Source organism: Ahaetulla prasina, chromosome 1, assembly GCF_028640845.1.
Source record: "Ahaetulla prasina isolate Xishuangbanna chromosome 1, ASM2864084v1, whole genome shotgun sequence".
Classification (NCBI taxonomy): domain Eukaryota; kingdom Metazoa; phylum Chordata; class Lepidosauria; order Squamata; family Colubridae; genus Ahaetulla; species Ahaetulla prasina.
Window position 1 is genome coordinate 29,245,664 of NC_080539.1, and position 21,807 is coordinate 29,267,470.

The 21,807-nt window shown below is 41.3% G+C and overlaps 2 protein-coding genes across 2 annotated transcripts in view; both read right to left on the reverse strand.

Moving 5' to 3' along the window:
- The window catches only part of LOC131188772 (beta-galactoside alpha-2,6-sialyltransferase 1-like), a 30,796-nt gene extending 29,470 nt beyond the window's left edge, over positions 1–1,326 (reverse strand). The window contains exon 1 of the mRNA XM_058164294.1: positions 711–1,326. Coding sequence (XP_058020277.1) covers positions 711–1,326 — 616 coding nt within the window. The remainder of the gene's footprint in view (positions 1–710) is intronic.
- A 7,583-nt stretch (positions 1,327–8,909) lies between these two features.
- On the reverse strand, positions 8,910–21,464 carry GPN1 (GPN-loop GTPase 1). The gene is made up of 14 exons (XM_058164624.1): positions 21,021–21,464; positions 20,824–20,917; positions 19,971–20,010; positions 19,700–19,766; positions 18,750–18,787; positions 17,509–17,587; positions 17,318–17,412; positions 16,075–16,120; positions 14,157–14,303; positions 13,867–13,949; positions 12,627–12,666; positions 11,208–11,301; positions 10,012–10,131; positions 8,910–9,320 (listed from the first exon to the last, which is right to left on the reverse strand). The coding sequence occupies exons 1-14, from the start codon at positions 21,117–21,119 to the stop codon at positions 9,235–9,237; spliced, it is 1,128 nt and encodes a 375-aa protein (XP_058020607.1). The 5' UTR covers positions 21,120–21,464; the 3' UTR covers positions 8,910–9,234.
- Between the last annotated feature and the right edge of the window lie 343 nt (positions 21,465–21,807).

Consider the following 21,807-nt stretch of genomic DNA (forward strand, 5'->3'; position numbering starts at 1 on the left):
TGGCATATCAGTCACTGAAAGTAAAGATTCAGATACTTTTGTCACATGCAAATATGGAGTTTTGGATGATTTTCCTCAATAGATAAATAAACAAGAATGTTTTTATGCATTTGTTTGATTGGGTTCCCTTTATCTGCTAGTTTTAGGACTTACGTTATGCATAAATATATTCACAGTCATTATTAAGCACTAGGTTCCCTTAATGAAAGAAAAAATCAATAATCTTAACCAAGTTAGCATATTGTGCAAAAGCTATATAAATCTTTACCTATTCTACAATAGCTCATGAGAAGACAATCACAGATTCACCTTAACCGGTTAAGTTAAAAGATCTCAATACATTGATGAAGAGTTTTAATTACAATGAACCAACAGGTGCTGTATTGAAAAATATATAATAGTTTTGATATTGAATCGAGGAGAGGGATCTAACTGGAGCTGGGAGCACCCAGATCAGAAAAAATAATCCCAAAGAGATGAGAATGACTTTGATCATCCAAATAACAATGACCTAGAAACAGGTTCTCTATTCCAGGGGTCTCCAACCTTGGCAACTTTAAGCCTGATGGACTTCAACTCCCAGAATGCCCCAGCCAGCAAAGCCAGCAAAATGAATTATAGGATGTGTTTAATAATAATATATTTAACAACACTATAGGACAGATTAAGTAGACAACCACCCCATGGGAATATCTGATTTTAACACTCACCAATCTCATTGCCCAATCCTGATCCCAACATGGAGCCAGCTGAGCTCACAACTGCACATGTCTTCAGATGACCAAGTTCTTCTGCCAAACTCCTCTGAGGCAGCATACCCCTCCATACTGGTTCTGCAAAGGGTCCTTCATCACCCAACACAGTGGACACATTCACACGGCTTTTGAGCTGGCACAAGAGGTCCATCCCAGTTAGGTATGGATTGCTTAGGCGCTGCCCAGCACCTGAGGGCACATGATACTTGTTCATTGATTGATAGTTCTGGAAGACTTGTCGAAGACGAGGGCTCAGTACTTGGGATGAAAGCTTTTTCTGCCATACGGGCCATGGCAAGGGCTGTGCTGGGAAGATGGAATGAGAAACCTTCATGAGTTTTTGAAATCCAGCAAGCACCTTCTCAAGACGTTGCCAGAACTTTTTGATTCTGGAGAAGAAGGAATCTTCTGTCGGGGTCTGTGCTGTAATTTCTAAGTTTCGGTTGACAGATATAGCAGCTGAGGGGAGCTTCAGAGTTTTGTTTCTCTCTGAGGAAATTTGGATGTCCTGGAAGAGTGTTCTTATAAAGTTGGAAGGCACTCCCGGGTCACGGGAGCCCAAATGCAGCATTAGCCCTGTCTGTAGACAAACTAAGCTCAGCATAGTCAGACATAGCACAGCAAAACTCAGCCAAATGCAGTTTGTCCCCCACTTCCAAGGTGGTCGTACACACCATAAGGTATGCCCTGACCTGTGGAGAGATGAGCAACACAAGATCAGCCAATTTTGATTAGCATCTGGTTGGTTCTACTACCACCACATGTAGCCCTGGCTGTTTCTATAATGTGGTTTCAATTACAAAATAAACTATGATAAAAATGACCTGCTAAAGCAGATCAAAAGAAGTTCAACTCATCTGACATCTAATATTCCAGTGACCAATCAGATGGATTGTGGAAGAGAAAGAGAAAGTGCCAAAATTGCAGCCCGGGAACCATATGTGACATAACATCATCAACCTGGTGGCCTTCAGAATGGACGTAGCCAGAGAAAACTCTTGTTTCTCCACTTTTTTGCATGTTGAAGAATTTAGAGAAACAAGATACAAAATGAATGTCATCAACTTCATAGATATTTAAGGTACATATTTCACTTCCACCAAAAAAACAGCACTAGGAAGGATCTGCTCACTTTTGGTTTACAAACCTCTACATTCAGTGAAAAACCTACAGTGGTCTTTGAGCCAAGAGATATGTGGCTCACCTCTAGCATGAACCCAACTACCTTTCCTTGACTGATTTTTCTGGAGGAATGCTTCCTGTATGAGCAGGTTGATTCCAGTTAACTAAAATGATTAGATTTGGATATTTAGTGTGGTTTGGATGGAACACATTGCCATATATCTGAGAGGAAAGAAAATGGCTCCAAATGGTATGGTTTGAAATGAAGGCTTTTCATGAAGAATTGGTCCCATTTCATATTCCTAGTGTTGCAGCATGCTGGAAACAGGAATACAACAGGGGCCATACTAGAAATGATTCCCCTCTCCCCCATTCCATTGTTTGTGTGAAATGCGTGCTAGGCAAAGTTTGGTCTGGCTAACAGGACTAGTCAGAAAGAAGAGGGAGAATAAGTCTCCCATTCTGAGTGCCAAAAATATTTTGCCTATGAGAAACCTTGCTAGATTTAGACACTGGTTTGCAGACTAATTCGAGAGATTGGGGTTTTCAACATCAAACATCCCAATTTGAATTTTATCAAAAAAAAATATCCTTCTGATCCTTCTTGCAGAGGATTATCCAATTCCCCTTGAACAATTTTTTTCACCACTAGTGGGGAGGGTTTGTGCATCCTTGGGAGTTGTGTCAAAAGTTTCAAAGGGAAGAAGGAACTGGTAGAAGAGTCCCTGTCATGACTGAAGCTTCATTTTTAAAGAAAACCATTGTTTCGAACAGGAAATGAGCCAAATGGTACAATCTATGTCTCAGCCTTCTATTTATGGATTGGAAAACCCCATGTTTTTTGGTGGCATTTTGATAATTGTAGATAGTTATGCGGTTGATATTTTTTTCACTCCCGAAGGTGTCAGAATTGAATACATATTTTAGTTGCTTTTTTTTAATATAATGAAAGGCCCCAATATTTCCAGCCTTTGCTTTAGCAGTTTGAGCATACAGACATTTGTTCTTATTCCTTGGTCCTGTCTGATATGGTGTACATGTGGAGGGGGCGGGTTCTATCGATATACCCAAATATCCCTTTATTTCTTTGTATATATGTGTGTGTGTGTGTGTGTGTATATATATATATATATATATATATATATGTAGGTCTTTGGTTATATATATATTTGTTTTCTGAGGTTTTCGCGGGTGTTTGTATGTAGGTCTTTGGTTATTCGGGTTTTCTCCCGCGTAAAATTGGAAGTGTCTTGGCGACGTTTCGACGAAGTCTCATTCGTCATCTTCAGGCTTCAGCTTCGTGCTTCTGGGAGCAATGTGTGATTGCAGCTGCAATCACACATTGCTCCCAGAAGCACGGTTGAAGCCTGAAGATGACGAATGAGACTTTGTCAACGTCGCCAAGATACTTCAAATTTTACGCGGGAGAAAACCCGAATAATCAAAGACCTACATATATATATATATATTGTAGGTCTTTGGTTATTCGGGTTTTCTCCCGCGTAAAATTGGAAGTGTCTTGGCGACATTTGGCGACGAATAACCAAAGACCTACATACAAACACCCACGAAAACCTCAGACTATATATATATGTATGTATGTATGTATGTGTATGTGTATGTGTGTGTATGTATGTATGTATGTATGTATGTATGTATGTATGTATGTGTATGTATATATATATATATATATATATATATAGTTTTGCTTCGCGTTTGTGGTCGTGCGAAGCAAAACAACAGCAATGCAGCTCACCAGCTCAAATCCCCCTGCAACTCAGACTAACCTGAGCACAACCAAGCCCCCCCCACAACAGAACACCCCCCCATCCAATCAGAGCACAGCCAACCCCACCATCCAACCCCACCATCCAATCAGAGCACAGCCAAACCCCCAACCAATCAGAACACACCTCCACCCAATCAGAACACAGCCAAACTCCCAACCAATCAGTTCAAACCTCAACTAGCAGTTAAAAGGAACAGCTGCGGTCACACATTGCTTCTAGAAGCACGAAGCTGTAAACACCAGCCTGAAAATGATGAATGAGACTTTGTCAAAACGTCACCAAGACACTTCCAATTTTACGCAGGAGAAAACCTGAATAATGAAAGACCTACATATATACATACATACATACATACATACATACATATATATATTTTCTGAGGTTTTCGCAGGTGTTTGTATGTAGGTCTTTGGTTATTCAGGTTTTCTCCTGTGTAAAATTGGAGGTGTCTTGGCGACGTTTCGACGAAGTCTCATTCGTCATCTTCAGGCTTCAGCTTCGTGCTTCTGGGAGCAAAATATGTATGTATATATATAATGTATGTATGTATGTATATATATAAAGGCTGCAGACGGAAATACCATGCTTTGTGAACACAACCATATTGATAAAACAGGACTTGGGGCTTGCAGTGTTGTGTGAATCCAGTCATGGTTCAGAAATATTCACTATGAATCTTTTCTCGTTAATCTTTGGAGGTGGTGTGATTTGTTTGCTTTTGTATGTGTGTGTGTGTATATGTAGAATGTTAACTGAATAGAATAGAATAGAATAGAATTTTTATTGGCCAAGTGTGATTGGACACACAAGGAATTTGTCTTGGTGCATATGCTCTCAGTGTACATAAAGTGTACACTGTACGTTCATAAGTGTACATAAAGGTACGTTCATCAAGGTACAACATATAACTGAATAGAATAGGATAGGATAGGATAGGATAGGATAGGATAGGATAGGATAGGATAGGATAGGATAGGATAGGATAGGATAGGATAGGATAGGATAGGATAGGATAGGATAGGATAGGATAGAATGCTGGAAGGGACCTTGGAGGTCTCCTGCCCTCTGGTGCTTTGGAGAATAATATGTCCCCCTCTTGCTTGTAGCAGCCCCTCAAATATTGGAATACTGCTATCATGTCACCCCTAATTCTTCTTTTCTCTAGCCAAACCCAGATCCTGCAGCTGTTCTTCATTTTAGTCACCAGGCCTTAGTTGCTCTTCTCTGAACTTTTTCCAAAATCTCAACATCTTTTTTGTAGCACGGGGAGCAAACTTGGTTGCAGTATTCCAGGTGTGGTGTTACAACTAGGGCTTTATCAAGCGGTACTAATACTTCGCGTGATCTTGTCCAAAACACTTTGGAGGTCCCCGCTCCACCCCTCCCCTCTTCTCCCGGAAAGGATTTTGAGCAATAAAGTCCCGGAATAAGAGGAGGGACAGCGGGCTAAAGGGGTCGCGAAGCTGAAACTAGGATCAAGTGGATTGTGAGAGGGAAACAGCCGGTATCCTTTGGGGAGGGATGCGAAGGCTCGAAGGGATCGCCTGCGCTGCAACACTGGGGGCTGTGGTAGGGATCCCCTCTCCCCTTCCCTTCTCCTCCCCCGCACCTTATTCTTCTTGCTCTTGGCAAGCCCCGACCGAGAAGGATTGGGGGGGGGGCGAGGAGCTGCTGCACCGGGCTTGTTCTTGTCCCCTCCGGAGTTTGGGGTGGGTGGGAATAGAGACGCAGCCTGGCCTTGTTGGGATGCAGCAGAGGTGGGGTTCGTTCGTTGCAGAAGCTCCCAGCTCGTCTCCTTCGGGAACCATCTCTGGTCTCCAGCTCAGGAAAGCCCTAACCCGGTGACCAGCAGCCCGATAACCGCGCCCAACGCTTCTATTTCGGAGACGGAGGAAGAGAGGCCATCAGCGCACAGGAGACGGCAAGGAGAAGCACCCCAGACAAACGCTCCCATCAGGTCTTACAGGCGCCCCGTGTTGCTCAGGCGGCTATAGGGACCCTCTGGAAGGTCTCTAGGCTGCAGGGACAAGGAATGAGCTCCTCTGGGCTGCTGGCCTCCTGGGCCTCTGGGTTTTGCTCCACTCCCTCCTAGGGTCTCCAGGAGTTCCCCTTGTTGAAATGGTGGGGAGGCGGTCAACAGTAGATAGCTCTAAGGCTTACCTTCTCTGTATCAGCATCTCTCCTTAGTGACTTTGAACCGCAATGTGTTCAGAGGGAACGTTTCTGGGTCACAAGGAGGTATACTACCAGGAGACAAGTGGCGCTACTGCTGCTCCGCTCTCTCCCTGCAAAGTCATCCAGGATGTCAGCTGGATCCCCACTTCTACCAGGAATAAGCAGAATCTACAGATGAGGTTTGAGGTTCATTCTCCGAGCTTGTGGATTGGTTTCTGAATGTTTCATTACCAGGCTAGGTAATATCTTAGGAGTTTAGGTGATGTCAGTGCTCTTCAGTTTATAAGGTTTTCATGTGGTCAGTGGGTCTTGGGATGGGCCAGGTGTGGGTGTGTCAAGTGAGGGTCTTGTAATAGATCTTGGGGTGGGTCAGGTGTGAGTTATCAGTGACAGTTTTATGATGGGTGTTGTGATGGGGACTACATCAGGTAAAGTGCTGGTGGAGGGGAGAGGGTTGCCTGGATTTGGTTGAGTGCTGGTGCTGTCTCTGGTTAGCTGTGTGGTTGATTTGGATTCTGGGGGGTTCGTAGGCTGGTTATAGGTCAACGTGTCTGTTGATGGAATTGATTGTGGCGTGCCAGGCTTTGATGAACTCACGAGCGTGGCAGGTGGCAGCATAGCCCATAATTTTTTTGTTGCTCCAATTGAACTGATGCTGTTCGGATAGAGATTAAGGATTTGGAATCTTGGCATTTGACTTCCAGCCGGTTTGTTCATGGATCCTGTTTTTTTAATTGATGTGATGTTTGTCCCACATAGAATTGGTTGCAATGGTTACAGTTGATTTTGTAGAAGACATTGCTTCTTTTATCCTATCTTGTCTTTGGTTCTGGATAACTCCTGCGGAGTGTGGGTGTGGATTTGTGGGCTATTGCTAGAAGTTGGAGAATTCTGGCTGTCATTTACTACATCCCTTTTATGTATGGTAGGGTTAGTTTTTTGTGTGGTGGTTGGCTGTGTGGTGTAGTTTGGGTGTTGTGTCAGAATATAGAATAAGAGAATTGGAAGGGACCTTGGAGGTCTTTTAGTCCAACCTCCTACTTAGGCAGGATAAACAAATGGTTATCCAACATCTTAAAAACTTCCAGTGTTGGAACATTCACAGCTTCTGGTGGCAAGTTGTTCCACTGATTAATTGTTCCAACTGTCAGGAAATTTCTCCTTAGTTCTAAGTTGCTTCTCTCCTTAATTAGTTTCCACCCATTGCTCCTTGTTCTACTTTCAGGTGCTTTGGAGAATAGCTTGACTCCCTCGTTTGTGGCAGCCCCTGAGATATTGGAACACTGCTATCATGTCTCCCTTAGTCCTTCTTTTCATTAAACTAGACATACCCGGTTCCTGCAACTGTTCATGTTTTAGCCTCCAGTCCCAATACGTAATTTTTGAGATAGCCATTATCGAGAAAGACATCAAGCAGCCATTTCTCTTGTTTTTCTTAGTGCTGTGGTGCTGCAGTATGTCCTGGCCCTTCTGAACAGGGCCTGGACAATTTCTTTTGTGTGTGGTGGTGTGGTTGCTTGCAAAGCTAAAGCGACTAAAGAGCCTGGAGAGTGGTTGGCATCCAAAGAAGGCGATCCTTCTCAGGAAAGGCTGCAGCAACAAACCTGAAATTCCACCCACCCCCTCAAAAAAAATTGTGCTGAGGGCAGGTGAGCAGCTTTTGTCCCCTCTGTTTCTACTAGTTTAATTTTCAGTGTGTATTTCACTAAGTTACAAAGCTTTGCCTCTATTCTTCTGAAAGCACCACTGCAACGGGAACTCCCTCCATTTGCAAAGGGAGGGAGCAAGAGAAAAAGAATCACTTTACTCATCTAAGCAGCAGAGACCCTTTAGCGGACAACGTAGATATGAAAAGACAACAATAAGAAAAGGAACACTCTTGCAAAAAAAAAACAAGAAGCTAAATAAACGTAAAATGTATTTCATTAAATCTAATCTATATGAAGCGCTATCATTCTCTGTACCTTTCTTTGCAAATATTACCATCATATTCATGCCCTGCTTGCTGTATAAATTGCCTTTTCTACTTCAAACTTTTTGCCTGCTTCTGAAGATGTTATAAAACATCACCACTTTCTCAATCTTCTCCTTCGCTATTTTCCTCTTCCTTTCATATTTCTCATTCTGCCTAATTTCACTGAATCCACATTCATTCAGCACCGTTTAGTTCTGAGCCCACCTCTCTTGGCATTCTCCATGGATTGAAATAGTCCATTCCCACTGCAATCCACTTTCCTATGTATCAAACTCTCACTTCCATATCACAAAGGGCTAGAAGCATACTGATGTATACAGTACACATTTTTTTCCAGTAAATGTTCTCATAACTCAGACCTCATACTTGCAGCATTTCATTTTGTGATCTTCCAAAGTTACATCACTGAAAAATGTGACTTATGACCGTTTTTCACACTTACGACTATTGCAGCAGCCCCAGGGTCACATGATCAAAATTCAGATGCTTGGCAACGGGCTCATAATTATGACAGTTGCAGCATCCCAGGGTCATGCGATCACCTTTTGAGACTTTACTTCTGAGAAGCAAAGTCAATGGGGAAGCCAATAACAACTGTGTTACTGATTTAACAACTGCAGTGATTCGCTTAACAGCTGTGGCAAGAAAGGTCATAAAATGGGACAAAATTCACTTAGCTGTCTTGCTTAGCAACAGAAATTTTGGACTCCGTTGTGGTCATAAGTCAAGGACTACCTGTAGACTCTCTGGTCTTTTCTGCGAAGAAATAAACCCCCTGCCCCCATCCTCCTTTTAACAGACTCCAGAAGTATTTTATGTTTGTATTTAGGGTTTTTTGAAGAACTCTGCATCTCCATGTGCCTGGGGGAGAATGTACAGGCACCCACAGGCCCAGAAGTTATTTCCCAGCCATTTTTGTGGTGTTGTTTTTCAGTCAAATTGCTTAGCAAAATGACCCCCTCATCTCATCTCATGTTCTTTATGTCTCTAAACTCCCATGCCAGTTGTGTCTTCTCTTATTCCAGCATATACAGGTGGAAAAAAAGGTGAAGTGCCAACAATTAAGCTAGAAGAAAAAATCAGCCACCAACATGTAGCAGAATAGGTATTTGCTAATAATTTACAAAACAGAAACATACATAATAGGTAAAATTCACAACAGAGACAAGAAGATCCCTCCAAGTCATTTTTTTTTTTTTTGCCAACAAGTGATTATGTCTCATCTGTGAAAATGACCACTTGGTTCTGGCAAACTGCTTTAGTCTCCCACTGAAAAAAAGTTGCCAGAGAAAGAACTTGGTAGCCTTGAGTCAAGGGGACCAGGACAGTTGCCATAGATGGCAAAGAGTTGGGGCTGTTTCATAGCTCTGGGTTCTTCAGTTTCTGCGTCCAAACACGCAACTGTCCTTGTTCTCTTCTACTGGTTGCTTCTGGTTGAATAGTGCAGCTTAGCTTCTTGCAAGAAGTTTTGGAAGGCGGGTTCTTCATGGCTTTCCTCCGTCACTATAGCAGAAAAGAGAAGAGACGTGTTATCAAAGTGGGTCTCACTAATGCCTTAGGACCCAAAATGTCCTCATAGAAACCAGCATCACCATAATCCTTTGCTGGATTGTACAATGGATATAAAACAAGAGTTTTTATTTATTTATCGAATTTCTGTGCTACCCATCTTTGTAATACAGTAACTCTGGGCAGCTTACAATATAACAAAAGTTAAAAAGTGCAAAAAAGAATTAAAAAGTTACAAATTAAAAACCAAGATGATGGGCAGCATGGGGCAGAGTATCTTCTCTATCCCATCAGCCACTCCCAATGTGGTGGGTCCCTATCGGGGCCCCAGGCCAAGCAACAGAGCCAGGTTTTTAGGCCAGGAGTTTGGAGGTGGATCTCACCTCCAATAGGAGAATATTCCAGAGGGCAGGGACCATAACAGAAAAGGCTCTTCACCTGGACTCCACCAGTCAAAATTTTGGGGCCAATGGGATACAAAATAGGCCCTTTCCACTGGAACAAGTGGGGTAGGTTAATGCCAACCCCAGATACCTTGGACCCATGCCGTAAGTGGGCTTTAAAGGTAATGACTTACTGTTAGGAACTCCATGTAAAGCAACTGATGGAAAAATGCTGCCACCCTCCTTCTTGGCTTGCCCTTTGCAATTTTTCATTCCTCCTATTCCTTCAGAGCTTTAATTACCTTTATGATCAATGTCATCAGTATCGCTGTCTTGGGCCTCTTCCTCCTCTTCTTGTGGGTCCAAAGTTCCTCGTGTCAAAATCAGTTCAGATGGGCCTAATGAAGATTCTGCCACGGAACCTTTGAACCAAAATCAAACCAAAAAACAATTTTTCAGTTTCTTCCTGTGTGGTAGGATGAACACCTTGTCCAGAAGTTCCATGCCAGGAGTTCCCCAAACTCTACAAGGTCAGAAGAGGGTGTGTACACGTGATGCCTAAATGAGGACTCTGGGCAGCTTTAGAAAGTTAGCAAGGCAGCAACAACAGTTGCTTAGTCCTATAGCTATAGCATAATACCTTGCCTGATGAAATGCCATACCCCCTAGGTAAGTGCCATAAGAAAGCCAAGGTATCCAAATTCTACCAGCAGCCCTTTTCTTCTTCTGCGCTTCTCTGTGAAACCCAACTATTTCCCATATCAGCTATATCCTCACATATTTAGTGGAGCAGATAAAATGATGCCAGCTATGAACCCGAACATACTTCTAAATACTGCTCGCTTACTGGCTTATTTATTAATCAAAGTTATATAGGTGTCCATCTCACCAAAAGCGATTCTGGACAGCACACGACAAAATAAAAGAACGTAAAAAATTACAAATATAAGAATCCATGCTAATAAATACCATAAAAAAAAACAAGGTGATGAGGGGGATAAAAATGCCCACCACAGTATTTGAGCCATGTCAGCAAATTTCCTGTATCTTGGGAACCACAGGCCTGATAACATAATGAGGTCTTGAGGCCTATCAAAAGGGATGGAGCTAATCTAATTTTGGGGGGAAGGATGTTCCATAAGGCATCCATCATAGCACAGATGGCACATCTCTCCTTGGGCCAATCAAATGTAGTGAGACCCTAGCTGATGGGACCCACAACATGCCAGATCTGCTGGGGGGGAGGGGCTAATATAGCGAGGGAGAGGCAGTCCTTCAGAAAGCCATGCCATGCCATTCCATGAAGGACTTTAAAGGTTAAAAGCACCTTGAACTGGACTTGGAAGCAAACTGGCCACCAACGCAGCTTGCATAGTAGAGGTGTAACATGGTGTTCTAGGACTGCACATAACTGCCCAAATCACCGTATTCTGTACCAGCTGAAGCTTACAAATACTTTTCAGGGACAGCCTCTGTCTCTGTAGAGGTTCTCATGTACCTGAAACTGCTGGGCTGTTCTCCATAGCAACAGGCCCCATATCTCTCCGTAAACTTTTCAGTTGTTCTTCCTGCTGCTGCTTCTGAGCTCTTTCCTGTAAATGAAGAGACAGCATTCCAGTAAGAGTTTTCCCCCCCTATGCACTAGTGTATCAATTTGCTCTCACATTGGAACTTAATAGAACATATAGTTTTCACATAACTTCCAAGCTTCTTAATTTCAGTAAAATTCTCTTGGCCCTTTAGAGGATGCTTTAAATTGTAATTACATCCCATCCCCTTTCAAGAGAGGCAAAAAAGGAACAGAAATTCAACCCTGCCTTAAGGACTAAGAGTAAGAAGGAAGATGTATGGAATGCTTAGAGAGCTGTCAGTGAGAAATGGCGAGAAACACAGACTTGCCTCACGTACTGCATTAAGCATGTTACTTTGATTTTTGGTTTACAGTATTGGTCAAACTTAGCTAATTAGGTTTATGTAATAAATCTACATGAAATGAAGAACTGTGGTTTGGTATGTTTGGACTCGGCCATCATGGTTTATTTAGTATGTCATGAATAAGTAAATAACTGCTTACCACTATCTTTTTATTATTCGTAGAAAAGAGATCTAGGTTCTTCCACAATTGTACATTAACCCTCATCACTGCTTTGAATTCATTTAACAATGGAAAAAGAAAGGCTCCTGGGACTATAACCCTCAGGGATTTTGATCTCTTCACCATAGCCCTAGGATTACCTGTTTAGTTTCCTTTTCCCACACTTCTTTTATCACCCGACAGGTGAATTAGTATTTACATCTGAAGAAATGCCTTTTGGAACTCTCTATGGAGAGTCTCAATCATCTAGGTCATGGTTGTCCCAAAGGTGCTTTTTCAAGAGGCAACTGGACTTTCTGGGTTTTCTTTGAAGACATGTTGCCAATTAGAGGAGCTAATAAGATGGTTAAATATTTTGCAACGCTGTAGGTGACAGAGTTGATGCTGCTGACAATTGGAGCTGAAGAAGCTTCTTGGACGAGAAGCGAAATGTCTTCAAAGAAAAACCAGAAAGTCCAGTTGCCTCTTGAAGAAAGCACCTTTGGGACCTTTTAGAATTCCAATATCAGATGGGAACAACCAGACCCATGTAGAGTTCAAACTAGCTACTCAATGGTTCTCTGCCTATCATATAGAATCTCCACAGAGTGGCAGCTTTTGTCTGGGAAAGCTGAAAAGTATTTGGGTGGGGGGGTGTAGTTCAGACTTCTTATGTTTATATGGCAAATCCAAGCTAATTCCCTGCTTGAGCTCTCCTTCCAGCTGGGGCAATTGCTCTCCAACATCCAGCAACAATACAGCAGCAAATATGCAGATATAATTGGGGGTAGGAGGGCTTATATCAATACAGCCCAGAACATCAAAGTATATGCATGCACTTACCAATTGCTTTCTTAGGCGCTCATATTCTGGTCGATATTCTCTGGAAGGAAAAAAGGGGGCTTCATGTATTTATTCCTGAGCACTATTCTATATATTGTTGTAGAATGTATATATATACATCTACATACATATATACATACATATACATACACATACATATACATACATACATATTCTAACAGACAATAATGTATTTACTTGTTAAATGTATATGCTGCCCATCTCATTTGGTGGCAACTCTAAGACAACTTACAAACCATTAAAAACCATTTTGTATAATAAAGTTCTTCTCATCTGGTCAGCAGTACTGAACGGACATCACTGTTGCAAGTAATCAGTGTGTGTACTGACAGTTTTATTTAATGTTATAGAAAGAGGAATTTTTCCCCTATAAGCCTAATATCTGCATCAAGAATGAATTATTTGGTGGTGCCCCATGAAAACCCATTGGCTCTGCCTACTCTATAGTACATCAAAAGATGTGATATGGAACTGCTCAAAGTTTGAGGTCTCTAATACAAACAGCAAATAATTGATTTCTGAAGATTGTTGTGAAATCTAGCATATCCACAGGGTACAAATAAACTTAACTGGAAGCATTATTTGCCTAAACTCTTTCTTCCTTTCTTTTTGTGCCTTTGAGTCAGTATGATTCTTGATGACTGCCTGGACTAGTCCCTGCAGTTTTCTTGGCAAGATTCTTTGGAAATGGTTTGCCATCACTTCCTTCTTAGGGCTGACACAATTTGACCGGCCCAAGGTCATCCAGGTGCCTCTGTGTCTAAGATAGAACTAAAACTCCACAATCTCCCAGTTTCTAGCCTGATGCCTTAATTACTACAACAAACTGGCTCTCTCTAGAGTTTCTAGGCAACCTCATTTGCACTCTGATTCAGGTGACCTAAGGGCATAGATAAAACCCAAGAGGCCTCAATGGCTCTCAGAGAGTGCTAATGACCAGACGATTGCAAAGAAATATGATCCTTCCATTTCCCTCCCCCCCTCTTCATCCTTTCAGAGCTAATCCTTCCATCCTCACCATCCTGCCAGAACCAATGAAGCTTCTTAGATGAGAAGTGAAATGTCTTCAAGGAAAAATAAAGAAAACCAGGTTGCCTTTTGAAAAACTATCTTAGAAACTCAAATTCGGTATGTCCCCAAACTCAGATATTCCTAAAGATAATGCATAGCATGCCAGGTTGCTCTTGCTATTTTCCTTCCTTTCCTGAAAAAGACTCACTTTTCATATTCATCAACAGCTTTGGATAAATGTTCAAAAAATTCATCCATCCCTGTTCCTTGTACAGCAGAAACACCCACAACCTGCAAGAAAAAGTTGTTGATAAATTGGGTGGCTTTAGAAATGTGTATTTAAACGAATTAAAAGCTCTGTCTTGCTTGACTTGCTTAACTTCAACCTATCTCTTCCCATTCAGCACCGAAAACTGCCATTATTCCATAACACTTTTAACAAACCCACCTGCAGACAGGACCTACTATACCTTTTGCAGTACAAAAGAGAGCACCCACCTGAAGTGAGTTGTAGAACTCATCTAGAACAAGACTCATAGACCGAGTTAAATTACTGGCATAGCTGGTTTCCTGACTGAGGGCATCTTGAAAAGCTTCAAAGTCCTGCATCCATTCAAGTGCAAAGCTGTGGTCAATGATGTCTGTCTGAGTTGAAAAAGAAAAACAGATGGGGGTGTCTAAAGTATACATGTAAGCAAAACATAGAATATAGAAACAGCTTCAGTCAACAAAGTCTTGCCAGAACCTTATCCATTATACCATGTTACCTACTGGCCCAGGAACAAGGACCAATGGCCTCATCGTAACTGCTGGTTCTCTAGAAGTGATAGGGAAAGCAAACTGATGGCTCTTCATTTCATTTGCACAGAAAAACCGTGATAAGAAATGAAAGACAGCAGTATTATCAAAAACCCAATAGGCCATCTATGAACTATTGTGATCCATTCAAAACTTCATCTTTTAAGAAGGAAACAAACATGTTCCGAGGAGCATAAAGGAGATACTGGGAAGCCTGAAAGTTCACTTTTGTAAATAGTGATTAAAAAAAGATAAGGTTATTCAGCACAATCAGGAGAAGCAAAATTAAACCACTGGAAGGGTTGATATTGGAAAACTTTGTCTCTGTGTCCCAAAGGATAGTGCTTAAGATTAATGGTTGGGAAACTCAGCAGATTTTAGTGGAATATTAAGACAGTGACTCAGCAAGCTTTCAGGGCTCTGATTATATCTGAATCTGGGTTCTTCAGATACTTGAACATTTTACTACCATTCTCAACATTTTTTCAGATCTTCAATATTTCTTATCAAATGGATGGATGAATACAGTATTTCAAATTTTATTTATTTATTAAATACACTGGCTGCCCATCTTACCACAGGGTAACTCTGGGCAGTTTACAATATTAAAAGGATAAAATATATAAAATCTATTCACCATACGAACAAAATACTATAAATACACAACCCTAACTAAAGATGGGAAGGGAAGAAGTGGGATGAACTGGCGGGGGGAGGTGGTCTTTGTATGTAATCTGTCAACCACTCCCCAATGTGAAGCCCCCGTCCCAAGCCAACTGGCAGAGCTCTTTTGAAAGGTCAGAAGCACTGGAGCTCACTCCAGGTGGGTAAGATGTTCCAAGGGGCAGGAGCAATGGCAGGGATAGCTCTTCTCCTGGAATACCCTGGCCGATAGGGCCCGCAGCATGCCTTCTCTGCCGGCACGGGTGTGGTGGACCAATCTCACTGGGATGCAATGGTCCCTCAAATGTGTTGCCTAACAACATTGTGTTACTGATAGTTTAATTTTTTGTCCCTGCTCAAATGTTCCTACTCCAACTCATTTTGCATTTACTGAACTGTTTGCCATTTAATGACCATTTTAACTGTGTAATTTCTCTTCAAAACCATTTTCTTTTTCTTGGGAGATAACCGAAAACATGAGAGTAACAACAACAACAAATCATACCCTAAATATAAGTTGGATATCACAATTTATCCTTACATTCTTCGTTGCTTCTTTAAAGAAAAAGGTCACAGCAAGTGGAAAAAAGTCACAGCAAGTGGCAGCACCTTAGATGAATTTAGTTGATCTCAAAAAAGATAAACAGGACTTAATCTGGTCAATATTTCAATGGGAGACAACCTGGAAATCCCATAGCTGCAATTAAAATGGGAAGTGAAGATTCCCCCCCCCCCGCCCCCTTAATTCTGGAACAAGGCTATAGTACATCTATTATGCTGCCAAAACTATACAAACATCCCCACTTCCTCATCAGGAATCGAGTTTGAATACCTTCACTTTTTTAAAAAAAAGAGCAACAAGAAGATAGGGCAGAAAGACAGTGTTGGTTTAATATTAAGAAAAGATCTCATTGATATCTAGCATATAATGTGGACTATGGAACACCCCACTCACCTTGTTCATGACCACTATGAATGGGAGCTTCGTTTTGTATAAGATGCTGAAAAAAAGAGTGGATGATCAGAGATAAAAAGGTGGCCCAGGCATGAAACAGTTTGTTGCTTTAATACTTTTACTAAAAGAGAATTTTACACACCATTCAAAACTACAGAAACAGAAGCAAAAAAGGAAAAATGATATGAAATAAAAGGTTATAGACAGCAAAAGACAAAGGAAAGATAGCTAAGGAAGTAACTGCAATACAGACATAATAATTACCATCTCCATTCTCCAAATTATATATTACAATATCCTTCCTCCCATAAACAATCCTTTTTAATCAGTTCATCCCAAAATCAACAATCTTTGTCCCTTTACAGCAAAAAGTTTATAAAGGGTTTCCAGTCTTTTACAAAATTGTTGTTCCCTCCTTAATCAAAGGCATGCAACTGTTAATATTCCACAATTCTGCCTTTTAATACTTGAGGCTAGAAAATGGGGGCAAATTAATGGTAACTAGTTATGTACCCTGAAGGCAGTTGATATAGCAACTTTGATGAACTTCACAAGTTCTGATCTTGGTAAACCCTAGCCAAAAGACTACGCGTGATAGCCGTGAATACTGCTTTTGGTTTCATGTTTATGGCACAAATGAAAAAATGGCAGATAAACTAACAAAAAAAGTTGCTAATCAGAACATAGGAATTTGCTCAATAGACAACGGCTTTCACTGACGCACCACTTGTGAGAATTAATAAACATGTTAAAGATAACAAATTGTGCTATAATACTTCCCCGCATTCTGTTAACTACAATTTAACTTGTTAACTTGGCTCTGCTTTGTGAAGGGCTCTACAATTATTTTGAAGTTTACTCCTTCCCACATAACCCAATTTACACCTTTCTCTGCCAGATTCTTCTGCAAGACCAAAAGTAGGAGCTTTTGGGGACAGCACACACTCTGAGCAAACCCCCCCCCCCCATTTGAAGTCAACTTTCCTGGTGTGGATGCTTGGATTTTCCCTGGCTTTTAAATTTATCATATACTTTTCTAAATCATCTGTGGTAAGGTGATTTACACTTTTGTTTAGGAAACCAGATATAAACCAATTAAATACAGTGAAAGTTTGTGCTGGGAAAGCAGTTGGTGCATGTAAATAAAAAATCTGGGAGAACAAGAACTACATTAGAATTTTAAAAACACCCAGATCTTTATCTCACAAAGAAAAAGAGGAATTGTAGGGAAAGTGCCTCCTACCTGCAAGCATACAGCATGTTAGACATGAAGGTGACAGGATTAGTGCTGCGAGATGTGTCCATCACATAAACCACCACCGATGGGAAAGAGGAAGCCTAAATAGACATATCAGGATTATTGTTAACAAAGCAAAGCGTGTTTTCCACATCCTTAATTAACTCCCAATATCAGAATGAGTAGAAGTCACTAACCAGGGCTTCTGTGATGATAGTGCCAGAGGCAGACCAAGTAAACACTTCAATCTGCCCCGGTGTATCTATTAGGACATATCTGCAAGAGAAAAGATTTGCTCTCTCATACACTCAGAATATACAGAAGGCATTTTATTCGGATTGCGCACACAGGAGCTAGACAACAGTGTGTACTTGTCCATTGCTGTCTCTGAAATTCAAGCCAGAGCTGCTATCCACAGACAAGAACGGAGTCCAGATTTAATTATTTCTTTTCAAAACAAAGGATGAACTTGTGAACCATTTTCCTTATCAAATCAATGTAAATGACCATTTCAGTCCAAGACCACTGTTTTAGGAGAGATGAGGCATAATTAGTTGCTCAAAGGAATATTTCTAAAATATTTCATATGCCACTCCAGCCCTGTTTAAATCTTTTTTTTATTCATTTAGGAATTGCAAGGACTGAGCACTCGTTTCAAAATATTCCAAATCACCAAAAAATAAAAAAATGCACTAAATGTTTAAATCTGGGTGAGGAAAACGGGGGGGGGGGGGAGAGACTGCTCTCAGTATTTTGTGACTGAACATACAATAATTTTCATAATTTCAAATGTATACATAGCTTTCCAAAAAGGTTGGAGAACTCCACCACTTCTTAAGTCATCACAATTGATGACTAGACCAGGAGGTCTCCAACCTTGGCAACTTTAAGCCTGGAGGACTTCAACTCCCAGAATTCCCCAGCCAGCAAAGCTTTTTGGGAATTCTGGGAGTTGAAGTCCTCTAGGTTTAAAGTTGCCAAGGTTGGAGACCCCTGGACTAGACTGCTTCTTTTCCAAAGAGGACTTGCCACATGCTTTGCCAGTATTTGGATCTCATTTTAAAATAATGAAAATGAACACCATTTTTTAAAATCACCATGCCCTAGTTTTAGAACCCTGGGTCCCTTTGATATACCCATCCAGTAGGCTTTTGACACAATAGGTATGTGAGTATGTATTTTAAATTCTAATTTTAGATCTAGGATTCTGAGCAATATCACCCAATTATTTCTTCTAATTTATTATTTTGTCATTTTGGGCTGCACAAGTTAAAAACTGAGATAATATTAACAAGATCTATAAAGAAAAATAGGTCACTTTTCCTATATAAGAAGTTCTGTTTAAAATAAGGAATGCATGTATATCCCTTCTTAAAAAGGGGTCTCCCCATGGCCACCCCCTCCCTCCCTCCCGACATCAGATTTATCATTGACTCACTGGGATGCAGTCTGTCTTCTTTCAATGAACTTCATCACCTGATAAAAATTAAAGAGAAAATAGTTTGCCTACAGAAATAAAACTGGAGTTTGCAGAAGAGCTACTAAAACAAGGGGCTGTTAGTATCACAAAATTACTGTAGTGACATTCTTCAATTCTGCAGCTATAGCAATCAGACTTACATACAGCTTCACAATGCTTTATAGCCTTCTCTAGGTGGTTTACAAAGTCAGTAGATTACTCCCAACCATTTGGGTCCTCATTTTACTGACCTCAAATGGATGGAATATAATACATTGGCAGTTAACTTCTCCAAACTTCAGCAATGACTAGACAACCCACGATCCATTGGGTCATCACTTCAGAGATATTTCCTTACCAGATTCCTTAACAGATTCAGTGCCTTGGGATAAATTTAGAGATTTATCTGCCTTGACAATAGCCCATGTTGAACGGTGTAGCACAGTCAAATATCAGCACAGGAAATGTTTTATGACATTTTGTAATATACAACGTTTTATAAAATTTGCCAAATTTCAAATCCACAGAAATCAATGGTTATTAGATTTTGGACACATTTTGTAAGTTAGCACATTTGAAGATACCTTGGTTCAAAAATTGTTGTCCTATGAAGCAGTTTGTTGGGGACAATAAGCTGACTCTGTAAACCAGGGGTGTCAAATTTGTGTTGTCATGATGTCATGATGTGACATATCATGACTTTTTTATTCTTTGCTAAACCAGGCATGGGTGTGGCCAGGCTGTGACACATCTGGCCCACAGGCCGCGAGTGTGACACCCCTGCTGTAAATTGTGCTATAAAGCTCAATGGGAAAGTTTTGCTATTGCTAAATGTAGTCCAGAATACTTAAATTTTCAGAAAAGAATATTCATCAGCTTATTGATATGGTATACTGTATGCCAGCAAAATCAGTTAAGTAAACACGTACCTGGTCAAATCTTGTAGCAAAAAGATTGAGGGATGTCACAATGCCACCATTTGGGCCTAGTGCATATCTGGAGCTAGGTTAGGAAAAGTTGAAGAACTCCAATTCATTGGGTCAGCATATTCCCCAGCGCAATCCCACAGGAGATCAACAGACAGCTATACTACAGAGTCAGCTACGAATGGAACAGCATGTACATCCAGCAATATACACACAAATAAATAAAAAGTAGTAATATTACATTTTGAAGAAATAGCAAATAAGGCAAGGATACTGCTTCATGACTTCTTTGTAATTCACTGTGTCCCGGATATCTTAAAAGGTGGGGGGGAAGGAAAACATAGAAGATGGAAATTATACAAAGCTTGATTTTAAAACAAATTTAAAAGGAACATATCTTATTGTTGGTTTACTGTCCTATTTGAATAAACAGAACATAATTTACCTTCCTCCCCATTTTTTCCTACTTTTTCAACACCTGTTCATCATCTTAAGTGCATCTCTAATATTTCCTTAAGACTCTCTAGGTAATTTCATTTCACGTAAATATGGAAATCTTAATCTAAATACACAGATTTCCAATCGATCCTAAGCAATTTTCAGCAAATATTTAAAATTAATATTACAGACTAATGTAATGCAAGTCTACTCAAGTTCAGTCATCCATTTGTATTAATATGATCTAGTTCAATGTAATCAATTCCTTAAAACAGAATAAAATTTGCCATTTATTCCCTTATATATAGAATAAGCCTGCAAATACTGAGCTGCTCCAATTATGCTCTGCAATCATAAGGAGAGCTATGACCTTCTCACATCTTACAACAACTCCATTCAGTTGGCAATGGTAAAGGAATAGTAGCATCCCTGGGTGGGATACTGGATCTATGACAACCACAATTGGGGGAAGGCAAAGGAGCAACCATGCCCATATAGGTGCCCATATGGGCTAAACCTGTGCCAGCTTACACAGTATGCAGTTGCTTGGATATCTGCAGTCCCCAAATTTTACCCTGAACCAAAGATTTGCATGTTTGTGCTTTATGGCAAAACTAATAAATACTCTCATATTTTTCTGAAGAAAATAACTCTAGCAAAGCACGTAGACAATCACCGTATGGACTCACCGATATTGGCCTGGAAAGGCAGCTCGTAAACTGCGGGGTCCAGATTGATGACATACGGAGGAGAATTCTTATTATGCAGGTAGGCAATCAGTCTCTATGGAAAACAAATCGTAGGTCAGCTCAAAGGAAGCCAGCAAGGGGACCAAGGGCCTCCTTCCCCCGGGCCGATCCCCGCTCCCTTCCCGCTCGGCCCGCACCTGCACCAGCGCCGTCTTGCCAGAGCCAGCCATTCCCAGCACCAGGACGCATATGGGGGCTCCGGATGCAGAACTCGCCGCCCCACCGGCAGCTGCCATTTTGCCGCCGTCTCATCTGTTTTCTTTGACTTCCGGGCCTTTCTCTTGCTCAAAAAAAAAAGGGGGGAAAGGAAGCCGACCTTTTGACCATAGAGAAGAAGAAAAAAAAGAGTCGTTGGAAAAGAAGAACGACTCCACAGACATCGCCTCCATTGGTGGGGCATGGGAACTATTCGAATAGTTTTCCTTCCACTGAACGGGCTTCTCCTCTCGGAAAATTCGGCTGCCCGAACAAACAATACCGCCGTATTCTTCTTCTACCCTTGTACCGTCCCTTATAGAACATTTTCAAAGATGCCACCCTGACATCGACACCCGCCTATCTTGCTATTCCCCGAGAGGAGATAACGGCCGTTCCGCCTTTTCTCTGTCCACAGCACAAGGGGTGGGGGAAAACGGCGGTCCTATTATTGACTTGTGGAACTTCAACTCCCAGAATTCCTGAGCCAGCATGGCGCTGGCTCAGGAATTCTGGGAGTTGAAGTTCCACAAGTCAATAATAGGGCCATCGTTTCCCCACACCTCCGCACAGTATTCCTGATGAACCCACCAATCCTTTTCGGCATAGAGCTGCGATACTTAGAGTGGGTGATTATAACGTACCATCGGGAGGGGTTCTAATCGTAAGACACCCCCCCATTCTAAGAAATGGCTGCGGCGGAAGAGAAATTATGTTCTTAGAGAATGG